The sequence below is a fragment of the Monodelphis domestica genome, chromosome 3 (assembly GCF_027887165.1).
Source record: "Monodelphis domestica isolate mMonDom1 chromosome 3, mMonDom1.pri, whole genome shotgun sequence".
NCBI lineage: Eukaryota > Metazoa > Chordata > Mammalia > Didelphimorphia > Didelphidae > Monodelphis > Monodelphis domestica.
Window position 1 is genome coordinate 347490588 of NC_077229.1, and position 19758 is coordinate 347510345.

General features: G+C 37.2%; 1 protein-coding gene across 2 annotated transcripts in view; it reads right to left on the minus strand.

Annotated features, from left to right (window-relative positions):
* Window positions 1–8939: 8939 nt before the first annotated feature.
* Window positions 8940–19758, minus strand: part of CDH20 (cadherin 20) — a 289887-nt gene continuing 279068 nt past the window's right edge. For both annotated transcript variants that reach the window (XM_056824252.1, XM_056824253.1), the window contains one exon: window positions 8940–10561. In XM_056824252.1, the coding sequence (XP_056680230.1) occupies window positions 10056–10561 (506 nt within the window). In that variant the 3' untranslated portion in view covers window positions 8940–10055. The remainder of the gene's footprint in view (window positions 10562–19758) is intronic.

The following is a 19758-nucleotide window of genomic DNA, read 5'->3' on the forward strand; positions in this document are numbered from 1 at the left end:
AAGGTGGGGGCCTCTGGGACTGTTTCTCCATTTTGGACACGTGAGTAATAGGGACTGATCTCCTTTCTTTGCCCCAGATATCTAAGGGCTTGGGCCTTTTGGCCCAGCCTAAACAGAAGGGGTATTTAAGCCCTATTCCCTTCTCTCCCCTTTCTCTCTCTCTATATATCTCTAATTCCTTTCTTGCTCCTATTGTAATTAAACTCCAAAAAAAGCTGACGGCTGACTTGAGTTTTTCATTTAGGAATTACATAGCTGATTCCTTGGCGACCTTAAATTAATATATATCAGTCCTTTTAAGTGATTCCCTTGTAACACTGTGTATTGCCCTACATTTTATTTTTCCCATTTGGTACTGCTTTTTCCTTTCACTCTGTTCCTCCTCACCTATGTTTTGGTTTTTATCACTTCCTACTTCTCTCTCCCTCCAATTACTGACCTCCTTTTCCTTTTCTTATTTCTTCTACTTCTCTGTAGTGTAAGATATAGTTCTATACCCTAATGAGTATATTTTTCCCTCTCTGAACCAATTATGATGAGAGTAAAGTTTAAACATTGCCTGTCACCACCCTCATCTTCCCCTTCACTCTAATAAATTTTCATGTCTCTTTATGTTATGTAATTTACCCCATTCCATATCTCCCTTCCCTTTTCTCTTATTGCAATCTTTTTTTCACCGTTTGATTCTTTTTTTGCATATCATATCATCATAATGAACTTCCTTCCCCACCCTCTATCTAAGTATATTCCTTATATCTTCTCTACTACTAGGAATAAAGCTTAAGAATTACAGATATCTTTTTCACATTTAGTAATGCGTAGTTTGACCTTACTGAGTCCCTTACATTTTCTTTCTTCTCTTTCTTCTTTACCGTTTTAGGCTTTTCTTGGCTGTAAAATTTGGACTTCTCTCTCTCTCTCTCTCTCTCTCTCTCTCTCTCTCTCTCTCTCTCTCTCTCTCTCTCTCGTTTTTTTTAGGTCTGTTTTTTTCCCTCAGAAATGCTTGGAATCCTTCTATCTTATTGAACAACCATTTATCCCTCTGAAAGAATATACTCAGTTTTGCTGGATAGGTGACCTCTGGGTTGTAATCCTAGATCTTTCACCTTCCTGAATATCATACTAAATGCCTTTTGATCCTTTAATGTGGAAACTGCCAAGTCCTGTGTGATCCTGATTGTAGCTTCATAGTATTTGAATGGTTTCTTTCTGGCTGGCTGCAGTATTTTGTCCTTGACTTGGGTGCTCTTGAATTTAGCTATTATATTCCTCTATATTGTCATTTGAGGATTTCTTCCTGGAGGTGATTTGTGAATTCTTTCTATTTCAATTTTATTTTCTTATTTGGGGATATCTGGACAGTTTTCTTTGATAATTTCTTTTATTATAATGTCCAAACTTTTTTTTTTTTGATCATGGCTTTCAGGTAGTCCAATAATTCTTAAATTGTCTTGCTTGGATCTATTTTACAAGTCAGTTGTTTTTTCCAATAAGCAACTTCATGTTTTCTTCTTTTTTCATTATTTTGTTTTCATTTTACTGTTTCTTGATTTCTCATGAAATCATTCATTTCTATCTGCTTAATTCTCCTAGCCTCTTACTTACAATGGTCCCCTCTAACCCAGGTACCCCAGATGTTCTCTGACTATATTTTATATTTTTCTCTTCTTGAAAGTTGCTTCTCTCTGTCTCCTCATTGGTTCTTTTGCTCCTGCATTCCTTTTGTGGTGTCATTTTAAGATTGGTTGGTGGGAATTCTCTTGGTGGTTTTGATCCTCCCTTCTTCTACTCTACCATCTTGCCTCCTCTTGCTATTTTTTGATAGGAATCAAAAAACATTTGCTGAACCCTCAAAATTTCTTGACTCAGATCTGGTACAGTGAGGGAGGTGAATTCTACTGAACTTTCCATAGTGACAAGTAAAAGCCTCATTCTGTGGATAGCAATGAGTTTATAATCATCCTTGGTATAAATGTCACCTCAGACATTTACTAGCTGTGTAACACTGGGCAAATCACTTGATCGCACTGGTGCTCATTTTCTTCATTTGCAAAATGTGGGGTTGAACTCATTGACCTCAAAGGTCTTTTCTAGCTCTAAATTTGTGATGCTGTGATTTCTTTCCATTTTTCAAACTTCTATTTGTAAACTGTATGTGAAGGACAAAGGCAATAGAGCCATCTATAGGCTATTCTTATGATTAATATTTAGGATTTAAACTGTCCAAAAGCTCAAGTTATTGTTAAGAATATAAAGCTGATTTATCTACTCTGTAGGTGTGTGTGTGTGTGTGTGTGTGTGTGTGTGTGTGTGCATGTATGTGTTGTGTTGTATTTCTTTTAGAAAGCATCAAAGCTTATTAATGAAGGTTAGCAAGTAGGATATCTAGAAGATAGGATGAGTTTAGGCTTCTCCAAAGAGTAGGGAACAGGATATTGTTGAATGAATGACAAGTTTAGAGTCAGAGAGCCTGAGTTCTTACTTTTGACTGCAATTTCCCCTTTGTTTAACCTTGAACAAGTCATATAACATCTACAGTGCTCAATTTCTTCAACCAAAAAGGGATGATTGGATCAGTTGACCTCTGAGGATCCTTCCAGCTATAACTCTAAACTCTTTTGGTAATAAGTCATTTGTCTGGTAATCTGTGGAGCTCTAGGATCATTTATTTTGTAGAGAAAGGAAAGTACATCATTGCTTCTGGAATCTCTGTTCAGTTGCTTACCTTCTTAGAATTTCCTAGAGGGAGGAGAGTTGAGGAAAACTACCTTCCATTTCTCCTCTCATTGGAGGTCTATAATTGAAGATTGCTGTGAAATGTCATGGGTAAGGCTTTGCTTTTTTATTTTTTGTTATAAGACAAGGCACTAAGTGGTTATGGATGCATAGTGAATGATTAGTGTAAAGAAATACCTCAAAGGCATGAATGGGACTTTAAAAATAAAAGAAACTACATGGAGGGAATGTACTATTCTAAATCCAGGCACAGAATGTTAGGTCTAGAAGGGACCATAGACATTGTCTAATATTATGACCTCATTTTACACATGAAAAAACTAAGGGTCAGAAATTCTAAATGGTAGAACTAGGACTGGAATCCAATAATACATAGTTTATATATATTTTTAAATTTATATATTTCATCCACTCTTGCTATGGGAAAATGTTTGGTTTTAATGGTAAAACATCCTATTAAGTAAATACTTAAGAGTGAAACCCAAATAAAATAAGAAATGTTAATGGAATGATAATTTGCTTCTAATCAGTTTAATGGGAATGGGATTCAGGTATCCAACATCTAAATGTATAAGCAGCTACATGGTATAGTGTATTGATGGCTAGATTTAGAGGAAAGAAGACTTTTATTCACATCCTGCTAGCAATACTTACTCACTGTATGCTCTTGATTGAGTCAATTCACCTCTATTTCCCTCAGTTTCCTCCTAATAACAACACCTTCCTAACAGGGTTGCTGTGAGGTTAAAATGAGTCAACATATGTTAAGTTCTTAGCTAACCCTAGAACCCTACTATTACTACTACTACTATGACTATTACTACTACTATGACTATTACTACTACTATGACTACTACTACTACTACTACTACTACTACTACTACTACTACTACCACCACCACCACCACCACCACCACCACCACCAGGACTATTTTATCAATTTAAGAATCTGAAAAACCTTGTCTCTACTATTGTTTAAATTTATTTTATTTTTAACTTCTCCCATCTGAAAATATGATTCCTTCACTTTCTCAATAGATTAAAACAGTAGAAATCTCTATTTATTTATAAATCTATGTTGTGGAAAGGAAACAAGAGACATAGTATACTTAAAAAATTTCAATAGAAAATTGGCTACAGACATAAAATGGACTGGACCACATGAAGTATTGCTTACTACCCCAACAGCTATAAAAGTTGCAGGGAAAGACATCACTGTAACAGACATAGAAGATAATTAGACAAAAGATAGGGCTGAGAAATGAAAACAAAAACTGATTAACATAAAAAGTACACCACAAAGAAATAATAGTGAAACATAATGTTCGAGACATTTTCGCAACCCAGAGGAAAAGCATCCCAGAGGAAAAGATTTTAAACCAGCCCAGAGGAAAAGCATCAAGAAAAGATGCTAGAGACAAGAAGCAAAGAGAAAAAGCTGAAATGGATAGCTAAGACTTTGAACTTTGTAAATGTGTTTATATAAGAAGAGGACAGTTTGAAAATGAGACTTATGTGTAAGACTGAGTGTGTTGAAATAATAAAACAAAAGTAATTTCACATATTAGGGAAATAGCATGCATCACTACATAACATGGAAGAAAGAGGAGATCCATCAGTCAACATGAGAACTGGAAATCTGAAGAAACTTGATAAGTATTAATTCAACACAACAGTATTAGACACAAAACACAAAATCACAAACTGACATTGAGAGACCTTGTTTATATAAATAAGTGTCTGAAATTGTATTTATGCAAAATGTAAATATGTATATAGTTAGTTCCATTAGGTCTTAGGCAAATAGAAAGATCAATAGATATTTCTATTTGACAATATGATGTGGAACAATGTGTATTGTTGTGTTATTTGTAAATAATTTCTGTAAATAATATATTAATTTTAGTTAACTTAGAATAAGTAGTATTAGCACAAAGATTCAAATTTCTTGTAATACTTTTGTTCAATATTTATTGAACTGAATTTATTGTAAAATTCAAAAACTACTCTTGCCCAAACTTTCCTGCTAAGAATCCTTAGAGTAGATTTAGTAAATTGGTATCTATTATATAAATAAGTGACCTTGGGAAGGTCACACCAAAAAAAGGGGACGATTGTGGAAAGGAAACAAGACTGACTGTTTGTGGGGGAAGGGATCTTGTGACTAGCACTTCCTTTCTGTTGGGAGTGGCAGTTGGGTCTTGTGACTAGTACTTTCTTCCTGCCATGTGGACTTGCTTCCAGGTGGTGGAGGAGGTAGGAGCTCATTCAGCCCAGCTTTGAGTGGCATGCTCTTCTTGGTTCAGCCAGAAGATACAGGCTTCTGAAGGTTAGAACTGTTCTTGTTTGCTTTCTATCTGCTGCTAAGATTCTGAATTATACAAAACTGGACTGATATAGAGTAGAAGGGAGTGGGACAAACCCTCTGCCAGCCTCTGGGGCCTGGCCTCAGGTCTGAAGCTGAGAAAAACTCCAATTCCAACTGGTTATTAAATGTTATATTATTTGAATTTGCAGTCAGATAAGTGGACTATCTTTTCTGGTCATAGAGGGAGCTGAACTTCAGTTCAGTCAATTCAACAACAAACAGGCCTTATTGGACCCCTGCTGTTTCCTCTCAGCAGGGGACATCTCCCTCCTTTGCTTCACCAAGCAATATACCCTCTCTCCCCTCTCTCCTCCATACCCTGTTACAAACCTCAAGTTATCTCCAGTTTTCCAGTTTTCCAATTCCCTATTTCCTTTCCCAATAAATATTACAATGTTAAAAGATCAACTTTGCCTAAAGAACATCCTAAATCGATGAGTAGGAGATTTCAGATAGGGCTAGATTTAGTCATATGGAAAAGAAACTGAAATTACTTTCCAAACTGGATATATTATAATATATTTTACCAGTTCACTGTCACAATGGGTGTTGTCATAGGGAGAACTGTGGGATTAACATAACTGATAAAGTCTTCTGTCAGTTCCCATTCAGCAATCTTTCTTTCAAGAACATGTGTCAAAAACACATTGATATTTATATGGTACTAAGATCCTTGTGGGGTCCATATGTCTAGGTAAGTGGATGCAGATTTACAGAGAATTTCTATCTAGTTAATATGTAGAAGAAATATGCAACTATGGCAATGGGCCCTGCCCTTGGGTAACATCCTGTGTTTGTTTTAAAGTGAATTATTTTGGGATCTTATTTGTTCCTTGTTAATAAACTCTTTTTTTTTTCTTCTCATACAGTTATGCGTTGAAGTCCTGGCTTCACTAGACAGTCCTTATGAGGAAAGATATTATATGAAGAGTGGAGACATCCTGGGCATCTTGAAGATGCCTGAAAGGTCAGATCTTTGTTTCAGGGAAAAAGGACTCCAACAGTTCCAAATTATACCTCTAGAATACTTCATACTTTTGTGATTCAAGGAGAAACCCTTACATCAACATCCAATACCCAAATATTTGGCAGGATCAGGGTTTCCCATTTCCTTCAATGTCTTCCCATTTATTTATATGATAGCTCATACAATTTTGGAGCTGGAAGTTACCTTATATGTCATCTAGTCAGAGCCCATCATTATACAGATAAGGAAATTAGGGTATGGGGAGTTGAAGTCACTTGGCCAATGTGACATAGCTGGACAATGATAGAGCCAAGATTTGAACCCAAATCTCTTTTTACTGTTTTCTCAACTGGTACTCTTTTTTTGCTATATTACATTGGCTCCAGCCCAACAATATGATAAGCATGCTAGAGCAGACATCTGGAAATTATTGAAATTCATTGTTGAAGAGTAGGAAGAATGCTGGCTTTAGTCAAAGGACCTGTAACTGAACCTTGGCTCTACCTCTTTATTTTCTGTATAATCTTAGGCATGTTATTAACTTTTCCTGAGATTTAGTTTCTACATCTGAAAAAAATGAATGGTATAGTTAAGATGATCTTTAAATTATCTGTTGTTTCTAAATGATATTATGACCATCAATCAATAGATATTTCTTCAGTACTTTGTCAGATACTATGTTAGGTAATGAGATCATCAATAATGCCTTTTGTTTGAAGATTTCAATCATTTCATAAACTAGTTATGGGTCCATGTGACTTTAAGTATAATTATTCAACCTCTCTGGAATTGTTTTTTTATTTGTAAAACAGATATGGTAATATCTGTCCTGCATTTATCAAAAGGATTTTAGGAGGACCATTTGGGTAATACATGTAAAGTTCTTGATATAAGCTATACAAATATCTGTTATCATCCATCTTAATAGTGTCATCATCTCCACTGACAATTTGGGAATTTATTGAAAGCCTCAAGAAGTCTTTGACAAATATGAGAAGAGTTTCAAAATTTTTGACAATCTGGCTAAAAATAAACCTTGCATTGAACACCAGGAAATGACTTTTGAACTTTTCTGTTTGTCAGTGAAAAATAGTAATTAGTATTAATTTGTTTTGTTCTGTATCAACCTGGGAAGGAAAAGGAAACCCAATAAGTTATATCACTTCATCATTTCCTTTTGTAACCAGGGCATATGAACTATGAGAAGCACAGGGAACACACATGGTCTGTTTGATCTGTAGTTTAATTCTTTCTTTTTGTAGCTAACTGTATATTGAGAACATGGCTTAAAAAGGGGGAATTCAGTCTATAGAGCTTATTTTCTGCATTAAGTCCGGCAGGGAGGGTATAATCCTATCCATGTTGCTTTGGCTCAACACTTTCCTTAATTAGGAAAACCTTCTCTCCAATCTCTATGACCTCTGTATGATAGTCTCACACCTGTACTCTAGGTCATATGTATAGGAAAGTATTTCTTTTTATCCATCTGGATCATTCTTTCCTATGCCCTGCCTAGTGCTCTGAGGATGCTGCTTATATGATACCAAGCCAGCTAGTAGGGCAACACTCCTGCTATGGCTCCCTTTAGCCTGCCCACATTTTAGTGCTGGATTCAGATTTTTTGGCCCCCATTGACTGTGAATGACTGATTGTTGACTGGGTGTTTGATTTAAATGAAACACACACACACACACACACACCAAAAGCTAACTAGTTGGCAAAATCATTGAGCCTCTTATTGTGTGTATGTGTATGTAGATACAATGAAGGCATTAAATATAGACAGCAAACTTACCATCATTTATTTTCCCTCATGTTTTGATTTTTGGTAGTGGAAATGGTAGCATGAAATAAATTGAAAATCAAAATGGCAACCAGTTAGCTAAAGATTGATTAGAAATACTGTGCTATTTGAGGTAAAACTATCTTGGGTTTGGTCTGTGCATAGATAAATTAAGTTGCCTCATGTCCACAGCTTGACCTTTAAAATGCCCATGTCGTGGTCAGCCATTTCACAGATATGTAGCCACAGTGGGATTGATGAGAGGGAGAAGATTAATTTAGGCAAGACTATCCTCACTCCTTGAATAACAACTCAGAGCTCAGCTTCTACTGATGTAGGGAAAAGACAGGATTCTAATAAGATTCTATAAGAATCCAAAGACTTTTATCTACCACTTTCTGGCTGTGATTCATTTCAATTTAACAAATATTTATTGATATCTTATTATATAAGAGCTACCATGAGAATATTGGTCATATATCATAGAACCAAAGCATGCCAACGTGGACTGATTCAGTGCTCTCAAGGAAGAGAGAGGAGCTTCATAGGCTAAAAGAAACCCCTGTAAATGGGTCTTTGGGAGAGGGAAATTTCAGATTAACGAGGGAGGTAAGTAAAATAGTTCTTCCAATCAGTCACCTAAATGTGATGGTAAAATATAAACTGCTTGAGGGCAGGGATTATTTAATCTTTGTCTTTTTATCCTTAGCACCTACCACAGTGACTGCCATATAGCAGATGATTAATGAATGCTCACTGATGGCCTGATTGTGACTTCTCTCTACCCCTGCAATGGAAAATGTAGAGCTAGAGTCATTATTTAATTTATAAGGCTTTCAACTGTCCCATAATTATGCATTCTCATGTTGAGATAAAGGAGTCAATAGAATGAACTCAGGACAGTATCTTAAGTCAAGGCCACCCAAGGATGTTCTGGAAGAAGTAGAATGAATACTTTAAATTTCTTGGCCATTATCTTAACCAGACTTGGTATTTTTCAGAAACCCAAGGGACAGATGATAAATCAATGTCTTTCAGAATAGTGTCTCCTTACTCATAGTCTAAACAATAAATTTCTGCCAGACTTTCCCTTCTATTTAACTTTTATTAAAAGAAGTGCTAAGGTACTGTGATACAGTACATCATATTTATTACCAAAATTATTAACAAATATACAAAACTTATACATGTAATTTTCTTACATCCATTTATTCTTCTATAATACTGCATTTGTTCAAGTAGGTTATCTACAGTATGTAAACATCCCTTGGATTGACCTCACACAGATTAGGAAAGCCCTCTAACCCATGTAGTTATCAGATATCTTTCTTCTTATTTGGCTTTCTTCCATAACATCTAATCTTCACATTTGGCACGTGGAAGAGACATCTACAGTGCAAAAGAGGCAGTTTTTTTTCTGGTTTCATTCTGATCATTTTAGCAGTACCACAGTTAAAGAGCTGAGAGGAGAATAAACATATGCTAACATCTTAGAGATGGATTAGTAGTAATGCCAATGACTCTTGCTTCAGCCATTCAACTTGAGCACAAAGTCAACACCTCTTCCCTCTCCCTCCCTACCCACCCCCTTCCCCCATGCAAGGCAGATAGAAGCCTAACCTTGTCTTAAAAGGGTTGTTTTTTTTTTTTTTAAGAATTTCACAAATCCCAGAACGAGTAAGATTCATTTCACACAAAAATACTGAGATCTCAGTTTCTTGTTTTCTTTTGTGTGGGTTGATTTCTGTGGTTTGGTGAGCCAGCAAAATCCATAACTGGAAAATAAAATTAAATGATTGTGGAAGTATGGGTCATATCTCTGCTGGCTATTCCCCCCCTCCCCTCCCCGTTTGAGTTGAGGATTAATATCTGTGTCCGTAAGCTTCTTTATGATCCAGGCAGCAGAGGTCTGCAGTGAAAAGAAACCCAGGGCAACTGGATGTCAAGGTTTTAAATACAGCCATATAAAAGGGTAGCCCCCCATTTCTTTTGTTTTGCCTTTCAATTACTTAATTTAATCAAGTAAAGCTGATTCAGAGAGCTGTTTCCCTATCCCCTCCCCCATTCTCACTCTCCAGCACAGTATTGCTATTTAGAAGACCACACCCATATTCACAGAAGCATCTGATGAAAATGGATCTGTATTTGGACTTGCACTGCATTGTGGGAACGCTCTGTGGTCCCTCTCCCCCACAAATTTGTTACCACAGTGGCCCATTGCCTTCTGTCACACCGTACATTTCTGCCAGCTTTCGGAAACGTGGTCCCCAGTCTGTCAGGAAATCATAGCTCTGGTCTGAGTCCGAAGTGACTGACTGTAATGAGCTCAAGGACTCCGCCACAGAGCCATCCCCCTCAAACATGTACGTCTGGAGGGAGTCAAAAGGAGGGGCCCACAGATCCATGTCAGCTTCATAGAGCTTGGCTAGCACATAGCTGTGGACGTTGCTGTCCATGGTGCATGTCTGAGGAACATATCGAGACAAGCTTTCAATCTCAGGCAGCATGTCCTGTCTTGTCTTTGCCACTGCTCCTGTCTGTGCCTCCCGTGGATTCCACATGGCTGCTATGTCAAAGGCCTCTGTGTCCTCCTCCCCGCCTCCTTCATCATCATAGCGGACAATGTTCTCATGTATGTTCTCCTCATCATCAATGATGTAGGGCTGTTTCCTGTGTCGCCTCATGGATAAGATAAGCAGCACCAGCACTGTGAAAAGCAAACAGTCATTAAGAGAATCAGGACCGAAAAGGATCTTGACAGACTGAGGCAATACTTCAAAAGAACATCTATCTTTGTATTTTTTTAATCAAATTTAAGTTCTACTTTTAGACTGGAAACAAATAAGCATACAAATACACATGGGGAGAGCTAGTTTAATGGTATTTCCTATGAAAGATATATGTGGTTGATTCATATTAGAATTACTGTGTTCACTTCTGGGCACATAAGCTGGGTTCCCTTTCTCTGGAAATATTCAAGCAAAGACTTGTCAAGGAAGCTGTAGAGGGAACTCTAATATTGGACACTTCCCCTTGTATGTCCCATAGGTAAATCAAACTTAAAATAGCCCAAACAAAACTTACTATCTTCCTAGTGAACTTTCCTAAAGTTATCTATTTCAATTTTGAGAGCACCATCACCCTTCAGTCATTGTTATCTAACCATGGCATCATCCTCAACTCTTCTCTCCTTTCCCTCCTCTTTTAAAATCAGTTGTCAAGGCTTGGCACCTCTCTCTCTCTTTAAAAAACAAAACAAAATAAACAAAAAAAAAAACCCTTACCTTCTGTTTTAGAATTGATACTAAATTTTAGCTCCAAGGCAGAAGCACAGAAAGGGATTTTTTTGGGGATTTGGGATTAAGTGCTTTGCCCAGGGTCACATAGCTAGGAAGTGTCAGAGGCCAATTTTGAAACCAAGACTTCTCATGCCCAGGCCTGGCTCTCTGTTCACTGAGCCACCTCACTGCCCCTCAATTCTGTCTTCATGATATCTCTTGTATCATTCTACTTTTCTTTACTGGCACTACTATAACTCCAGCTCAGACCCAAAGTTTCCCAATTGATAACTATGCTTCTAGGTTATTCCCTCTGTAATATATCCTCCATATAGTTGCCAGAATAAATTTCCTAAAGGATAGGATTGGCCATGCCACTTACTCATAAATCTATAGCAGGTTTTAGTTCCCTAGAGGACAAAATAGAAACTCCTCAGCTTTGTATTTAAGTCTTTCACATTTGGCTTACCTTTTTAGACTTGTTTTATATTACTCTATATCACATATTTTGGCCAGTCGATGTCCTGTTAACTCCTGACTCTGCCTTCATCAGTTTATGGACTGGATGATCATCATTACATTGATGATCCCCAGATTTGCATACCTGAAGACAGCTCAAACTTAACACACCTAAAGTCAAATCTACCTCCTGTTTTGGTGTAGAGCTGATGTTTATTTTTATTTATTATTTGGTTTTCAATTTTTTTTTACAAATTACACATAATAACTAATTTCTACACAAGTTTTCTTAAGTTATATGGTTGAACTTATTATTCTCCCTCCCTCTGTTCCCTTCCCAGTGCTGGCAGGCAATTCCATCTATTTAACCTGATTTCTAACTTCCCTGAGACTATAGAAGACAGCACCAACTTTCTAGTTATCCAAGGTTATAACCTCAACTCCTCACATTTAACTATTCCACATTTTCACTCAGTTGTTAAACCTGGTTATCTCTATGTTCACTACATCTCATATATTTGCTTTTCACTCACATGGCCATCCCTTTATTTCAGGCTCTTATCATCCCTTACCTACATTTTTTGATGGATCTTCCTGCCTCAATTCTCTACCCATTCCAATCTATCTTCCACACAAATGCTTAAGTGATTTTTCTAAAGTGAAGTTCTGACTATGACACTGTCATTAAATTCTAGTAGATCTCAATTACCTCTAATATCAAATATCAACTCTTTTATTAGACATTTAGAGTTTTATACAAATGATCTTATATTTCAAGTTTTCTTACCTATTACTTCTCTCCATGTACTATATAGTCAAACTGTAACTGAGTACTTACTGTCCCTCAGATATATCTCCATATTCCATTTCTATGCCTTTGTATGAAATGCAAATATTCACTTGAGCCCTTTGTCTTTGTTCCTGAACTGTGGCAGAGCCTTCTGAGCTCCTATTGGTATAATCAGCCACAGTTGGACACATTGGACATTTACCCTGACATAGTGAGGTATTCTTGGTCCTCTTTGAGTGGGAAGGACAATAACCCAACCAGCATAATTAGAATGTTCTTTCTCCTCCCTTAGGACTTGGAATCCCTGGTTCCCTTTAACCTTTAGCTTAAGCGCCAACTATAAGAGACCTTTACCATGTCCCATCTGTGGTAAAACTTACCCCTCTAAGGCTATGTTGGATCTACTTTATATGTATCTTCATTATACCTATGATGGTACCTGTTGCCTTCCATATTAGGATGAAAACATAGAGAATAGGTTTGCTTTATGTTTCTATTCCCAATGCACAGTGACTGGCACAAAGGAAGAATTTACCAAATGCTTACTGACTGATAACATAATTGGTATCCATCTCTGTTAATATCAGTGTTAAGAATCAAGCTTCTACTATATGAGCATGTATATTAATATATTTGAATACAAATATGATTTCATAATTTATAACCCTTTATGTATTTTAAAAATCCCTTACCTTCCATCTTGGAATCAATACTGGCTACTGGTTCCAAGGCAGAAGAGTGGTAAGGGCTAGGCAATGGGGGTCAAGTGACTTGCCCAGGGTCACATAGCTGGGAAGTATCTGAGGCAGATTTGAACCTAGGACCTTCCATCTCTAGGCCTGGTTCTCAATTCACTGAATCACCCAGCTGCCCCCTGTATATTGTTTTAAGGTTAAAATCTTAATGCTTATTAGTGCAGTGAATCAAGTGCTGGGCTTGGAGTTAGAAAGAGGAGTTTAAATGTGGCTTCAGACACTTACTAAGTGTGTGACCATGGGCAAGTCACTTAATCTCTGTCTGCCTTTGTTTCCTTAATTGTAAAATAAGAATAGCAATAGTGCCTACCTCTCAGGGCTTCTGTAAGGTTCAAAAGAGATAATATTTGGTAAGTTATTTGCATAGTCTTTCCCCTTTCTGCCTAAAACAGTCTTCTTAGACAGGTTATATAAATATCAGTATTCCTATTTTTATCAATAATGAAATTGAGGCTAAGAGAAGCTTGCCCAAGGAGGGTCACATATAGGACATGTCATGGTTAGGACTCAAACAAACCCTGTCTTTTCTCTCTGACTCCCTGTCCTTGTCCCTGTCCTTCTTTCCTTTCCTCCTTCTCTCTCTCTGTCTCTCATCAACTCTCTTTCTCTCCACCTATGTAAAGGGAGGTTCCATATTGATGAAATCACAGATTCTTGATGTAGTAACATATATATATATATATATGTATATATATATATATATGTGAGAGGTAGCATGGAATCGAGAGTATATAAATAGAAATATTTATAAATAATTGAATTATTATATAAAATATACAAATTATATATAAAATATTAAGAGAAAATAATTTTATAAATAATATATAATATTCTAACATAATAAATAATAAAATATAAATTTATAAATAATAGCTATTAAAATGAATAGCTATATATATGTCTATTCATGTTTTTGTCACACACAAAATATTTCCAGTTTGTGAACCATTCTGTATTGAAAATCACTTGAAAACATTTTAAATTCACATCCCTCTATAATAATGCATGAAAAGTAGGCATCCAAAATCTAGTACTTTCTCTAAGAAAAAAATAGAAAATAGAAGCAATCTTTATTCTTCCAGTAACCCATGTTTCTCAGAAAGGTATGCCTTGAGACAATTAATTATGCTTTTTTGTGGAGGGCAGGTAAAGAGGTGTGTCCAATAAAATATGAAGAATGGGAATTAAAAAATCACATTAGTAACTAAGCACTTCATTTTTAAGACCTGTCCTTGAAGGTTTGGATAATATTTTATCCCAAGAACTGTATTTTTCTAGGACATGTTCACTTGGGATTAAAGGCAAGATAGAGATAATCCCATTGAGCTGTTTATCTCTGTGACTGAAGACATTTTCTGGAAAGTGTGTTGAGATTTTAGCTGTAAGACTTTTATTGATTGATTGATTGATTGTGTGTGTGTGTGTTTTGTTAGAGGTAGGTGGTGAACAGTGACAGCTTGACAACCCTGGAAAGTCAGACACAGTTTATCCAGTGGGAAAACATAGAGTGTGGTCATATGCTCAGCAAGAGATTAAGGATTGATTAATAACTCACAAAAATGATTTGAAAGAACTTGGGTTATGAAACGTAGTATTTGTAAATGCCAAGAAATGCTGCAAATGCCTTAACATTTTCATTGTATTTTACAATCAATCAAGCAGGCAGCATGTATTTATTGAATTCCTCCAATGCAGTCAGTACTCATATGGTGTGGGGAGAAAAAGAGGCATAAAACATGGTTCTTGCCCTCAAGGGGCTTGCTTATGTGCCAACTGACAGAGAAAATGATTGAAGGAAATTTGCAGTCTAAGTAGGGAGAAGAAAATGAAACATGAAACTATCAGCAAGCACTGACAGAAATCATGTAGTTAAATGATCAATAGTTTGATAATGGCAAGTCACAGTTATAGAATGCTATAAAGTTCATAGCTTTACATATTTTATTTCATACGGTCCTCAAATAACCATGTGAGTCAGGTAGGTGCTAATATTATTCTCATTTTACACATGAGGAAAATGAGTTTCATAAAGTTCATGTGATATGTAGGATTATATAATGTAAACAGTAAATATCTATGGCAGGAGCCAAAACCATATCTTTTAAATCCTAAGCCCAGGGAAACTAGGTGGCATAATGGATAGAGTGCCAACCCTGGAACCAGGGGAGCTTGAGTTCAAATCTGATCTCATATGCTTACCAGATTTGTGACCCTTGGTAAGTCACTTAACCCTGTTTACCTCAGTTTCCTTATATATAAAATGAGGAGGAGAAGGAAATGGAAAACCATTCAAGTATCCTTGCTAAGAATACCCCAAATAGGATCAGGAAGGGTCAGACACAACTGATAACAAGACTTCCACCTACCAGGCAACCCTACCTCTAAGCACCAAGAAGTGCACCTGGAGTTCAGAGAAGGGAATGATCCATAGGAACCTTGAAGAAAGACTTTAAAGGAGAGGTAGGACTTGAAGTAGATCTCAAAGGTGGGTAGTAGAGTGCGCATCATTTTAAGGGGAATAATTGAAGCCATTCCTCATGTGAGGAGCAAGACAAGAGCATTGTTATATGAATGGGAATGCTTGTGGCATATTTGTGGGGCAGGGAGAAGTCTGGCTTGAGTTGAATGAAAGGTATATGCTAAGAAATAATGAGATATGAGATTGTACAGGAAAATAACAGGTATTAACCTTTACAGGCTTGGAGGGTATATGTTGAAGGTAAGATGACTTCCATAAAGCCAAGTTATCCCTAGCCTTTAGACAAAGTTTCTGGGTAAGTCTTTGCAACTTCCATACTTTGTCTTTTCTCCTATCCTTCCTGGAAAGCTCAAATCATCTCAAATCCTTTGGGGCAAATGTCTGTTAACCTCATTCGCTATTCAAACTCAGCATCTAGTATCTTCAAACATGCTACATTAGAGTCACACAGAACTCTAATGCAAGATAACATTTCATAATTTCAGGCAATTGGAATCAAATTATGAACTTTAAATGTTATAGACTTGTGATTTCATCTGAGTAGGGAAGAAACCAGCAACTCTTCTGTAACTTATTGTTTTAGAGTTTCCTGAAGTGCTTGCTGATAGGCCAAATAACTTGCATGGGGTCATTGAGCCATCCAGTCAGTCAATAAATATTTATTAAGCACCTATTAGGTGCCAGGCATTGTGCTAAGTACTAGACAAAGAAAGGCAAAAGACAGTGCCTGCTCCTAAGGAGCTTCCAGCTAGTATTTATTTGTATGGGTTAGAATTAAGATCTAGTAGAATTCTATATCTGCTATGGCATACTATAGCCACAAATGATGCCCTAACAATAACAATGCTGAGTTCTTCTGTATCCTGGCCAAAAGCAGAAGAACACATTGGAAAGATCTTGCCATAAGTTCCCATCCTAAAATAGAAATCTGCCTCAGCAAATCTAACAAGACCCTTTCCTCACTAGGTCTGTGGGAATGCCTCAGTGAAATGGATGGGGGTTACAATGTTAATGAGGTACAACTCAGAAGAGTGGAAAATGAGATCATTCTGAAGGGGCAAGGCTGACTGCCATCAGCTTATGTGCCACCTGTGACGTTTCGCTTCCAGAGCCTCCTGAGGGCTTTCTGAGAACACAAATGATGCCTCTTGAACTCCACTCCTTGTGTAGAAGCCTCTTTTGTGGATGAGGTTAAAAGAGTCACAGAGAACCTATTTGGCTGAAGTAACTAACTAATGTGTGAAATATGCAGTTCCTAAAAGATTGTGAAAAAGCTCCCAGAAGCTTTTTTGGTGGGGGGGCTGACAGTCTGGGTTCTCTGCTGATGGTAAGTGGCTTTTCAATTCTCCTGCTGTATGTGACATTCAGCTACCTGAGTTCCTCTCATGCCATCCTATGGGTAGTTTAGGAATTGCAATAATATTCTCTTTCTGTTATCAATGGTAGGAAACCAGAGGAATCATTGACTAAAGAAGGTTAGAGCTGGAAGGGACATGAGAGATCATTGAGACCAACTCTTTTATTTTACAGAAGAGAGAAGTGGAGTCTAGAGGGTAATTTTTAGTTCCAAGATTTCTTGGATCTCCGAAGATTATTTGTAAATCCATATGTGGCAGAAAGAATATAGGACTATGGTTTTCATCTTCTGACATTTACAGCTTGATGAACCTCGCCACATCATTTAATCTTGGTGAACCACAGTTTTTGCATATGTAAAACAAACTTGGTCTCTAAAGATTCTTATAACTTATCTATGGTTTTATTTTCTTCATGTAGAACTGAGTTTATAGGATCATTTACAGAATTTAGAGCTGGAAGGGACCTTAGGGGACATTGAGTACAACCCCTTCATTTTACAAATGAAGAAATTGAGGTTGTTGTTCAGTAGCTTTTCAGTTGTACCTGACTCTTCTTGACCACAGTTTGGGTTTTATTGGCAAAGGCACTGGAATATTTGATATTTCCTTCTCAAGTTCATTTTACATATGAAGAATCTGAGGCAAATAGGTTATTTGTCTAGAATCACACAGCTAGTAAGTGTCTGATGCCTGATTTGAACTCTGGAAGATGAGTTCCTCTGACTCCAGGCCTGGCACTCTATCAACTACCTAGCTGCCTTTCTTGAAGAATGGAGAATATTCAGTTTGAAGAGGATAATACTTATGTGAGTTATTTTCATGTACTTATTAAATAGAAAGTGATATTAATTTTTTTTCTGTTTAATAAAATAAGTCATAATTAGGAACAATGGATAGAAGTTATAAAGTAGAATTATGTTTGAGGAAGGGGAAAATGTCCTCAAAATAGAGCTATCCAAATGTGAAGTGAGATGTTTAGAAAAGTAATGGGTTTCTTCTCTCTTAAAGTCTTCAGGCAGGTTCCAACCAGCATCTTTATCCCCAAGGGGATAGATAGCCTCCCCTTCCCTTACCTTCCCAGCTTCTCTTTATGTATTGGCTTCCCTATTAGACTGTCAGTTCTATATGAATAGGAATTTTCTTCTTTGCTTGCTGTACAGAAAATTCTTTTTCAGCTGTGCCTTGGTTAGAATAGATGGGCTAGTAAAGTCCTTTCCATCTTTAAAATTTTGCAGGGTTCTTGTTAAGACTTTCTAGTGTTTTCATTAAAAAGCAGAAAATTTCCTTTTTAAAAAAAATCCTTAACTTCTGTCTTAGAATTGGTACCGAGTTCCAAGGCAGAAGAGCAGTAAGGGCTAGGCATGTGGGGTTAAGCTACTTGCCCCGAGTCACATAGCTAGGAAGAGTCTGAGGCCAGATTTGAAGTCAGCCCCTTCCTGTCACTGGGTTTGTGTCTCTGTCCTCTAGGCCTGCCTGAGGAAACTTTCTTCTATTTGACTCTGCTGGGACAATGGAAATCCTACCACATCCATCTGCACCTCAAAAATATATGCATCTCCATAAGCATGGTTGCATTTCTAATATCCTCCAAATAACCTTTTTGTCTTATGCTCCCAACAAAAACCCTCACTTGTAAAGTAATATAGTCATCCTCTCATTGTTCTCTCCAAGCTGAGTATGCCAATTATTTGATTCCCAGGCATGAGAAATTATATGCATTACAGATATTTTCCTGGTTTCGGGGTCAGATTTAGGTCTGAGGAGAGCCAGGGCAGAAAAAAATGGGGAGTGAGGAGAAGTTTCCTTTGCCAAGGAGGAAGCCTATATTTAACATATTTATATAATAGTATCTAATAATATCCACATACTACATCAGTTTGCTTACTGCCCTCCTGGCTGTTTACTAAGACAGTCAAATGGATTTGGAGTTGTGACCTCATTAATCTGGACATGCTCTCTGATGATGCCTGTTACAACTTTGCTATGCCTGCCCATCCTTGTGTGCCTTTTGTCTGAGTCCTCTTGAAGTCTAGTACAGGGGATTTGCCCAGTGAGCTATCAGCTTTCCTTGCTTTCTCTTAATAGTATGAGACCCCTGGCCCCAACCTGACATCCTCTCTTGCCAAAGTGGGATGCCCCCTAATTGGCTTTTTGTCAAAGTGTCTATCCGTCATTTTTGTTTTCTTTATCTTTTATTTCCCTCTTATCCCCCAAATTCTTATAATTCCCTCTAGGTAAAGTACAATATTCCATATACCTCAAGTAAGAGAATCTTTAGAGGTATAAATTTATTATTTGAAATGATTCATTGGGGAGACTAGGCATGTTAATCTCCCAAAGACCTCAACTGGGGAGATTTCAAAATGCTCATCTCCCAGTAGAATTACAGAGGGGATTTTTGGAAGAGAAGTTCTCTTTCCATTATGTCACTTTGTTTAACATCATCTCTCAGTGACCTGGAGGTCAAAGACCAATGAGTAAATTCAGGTATAGACAAGCCCTCAGAAAAAGGAAGTTAAAGAACCAATGAGACAAGAAACTGATTCTACAGGCACTGCCCCTCTGGACTGTCCAGGAAAATTAAGAAACTATGGTTGGTTCCTGAGATGTGATGTGTGAGAGCCAGTGGGTGGAAAAAGAGCTTGTAAGTGGTGACCAGGACGTCTTTGGGGTCTTCAGGCTGGAGTGAAGGGACCTGGAGGAACTCTTGTCGATGCTTAGCTTCAATCCATTGTGGTGGCCAATAGATTAGGAAGCTAAGTATTTCTCTCTCTTTCCTACCTTT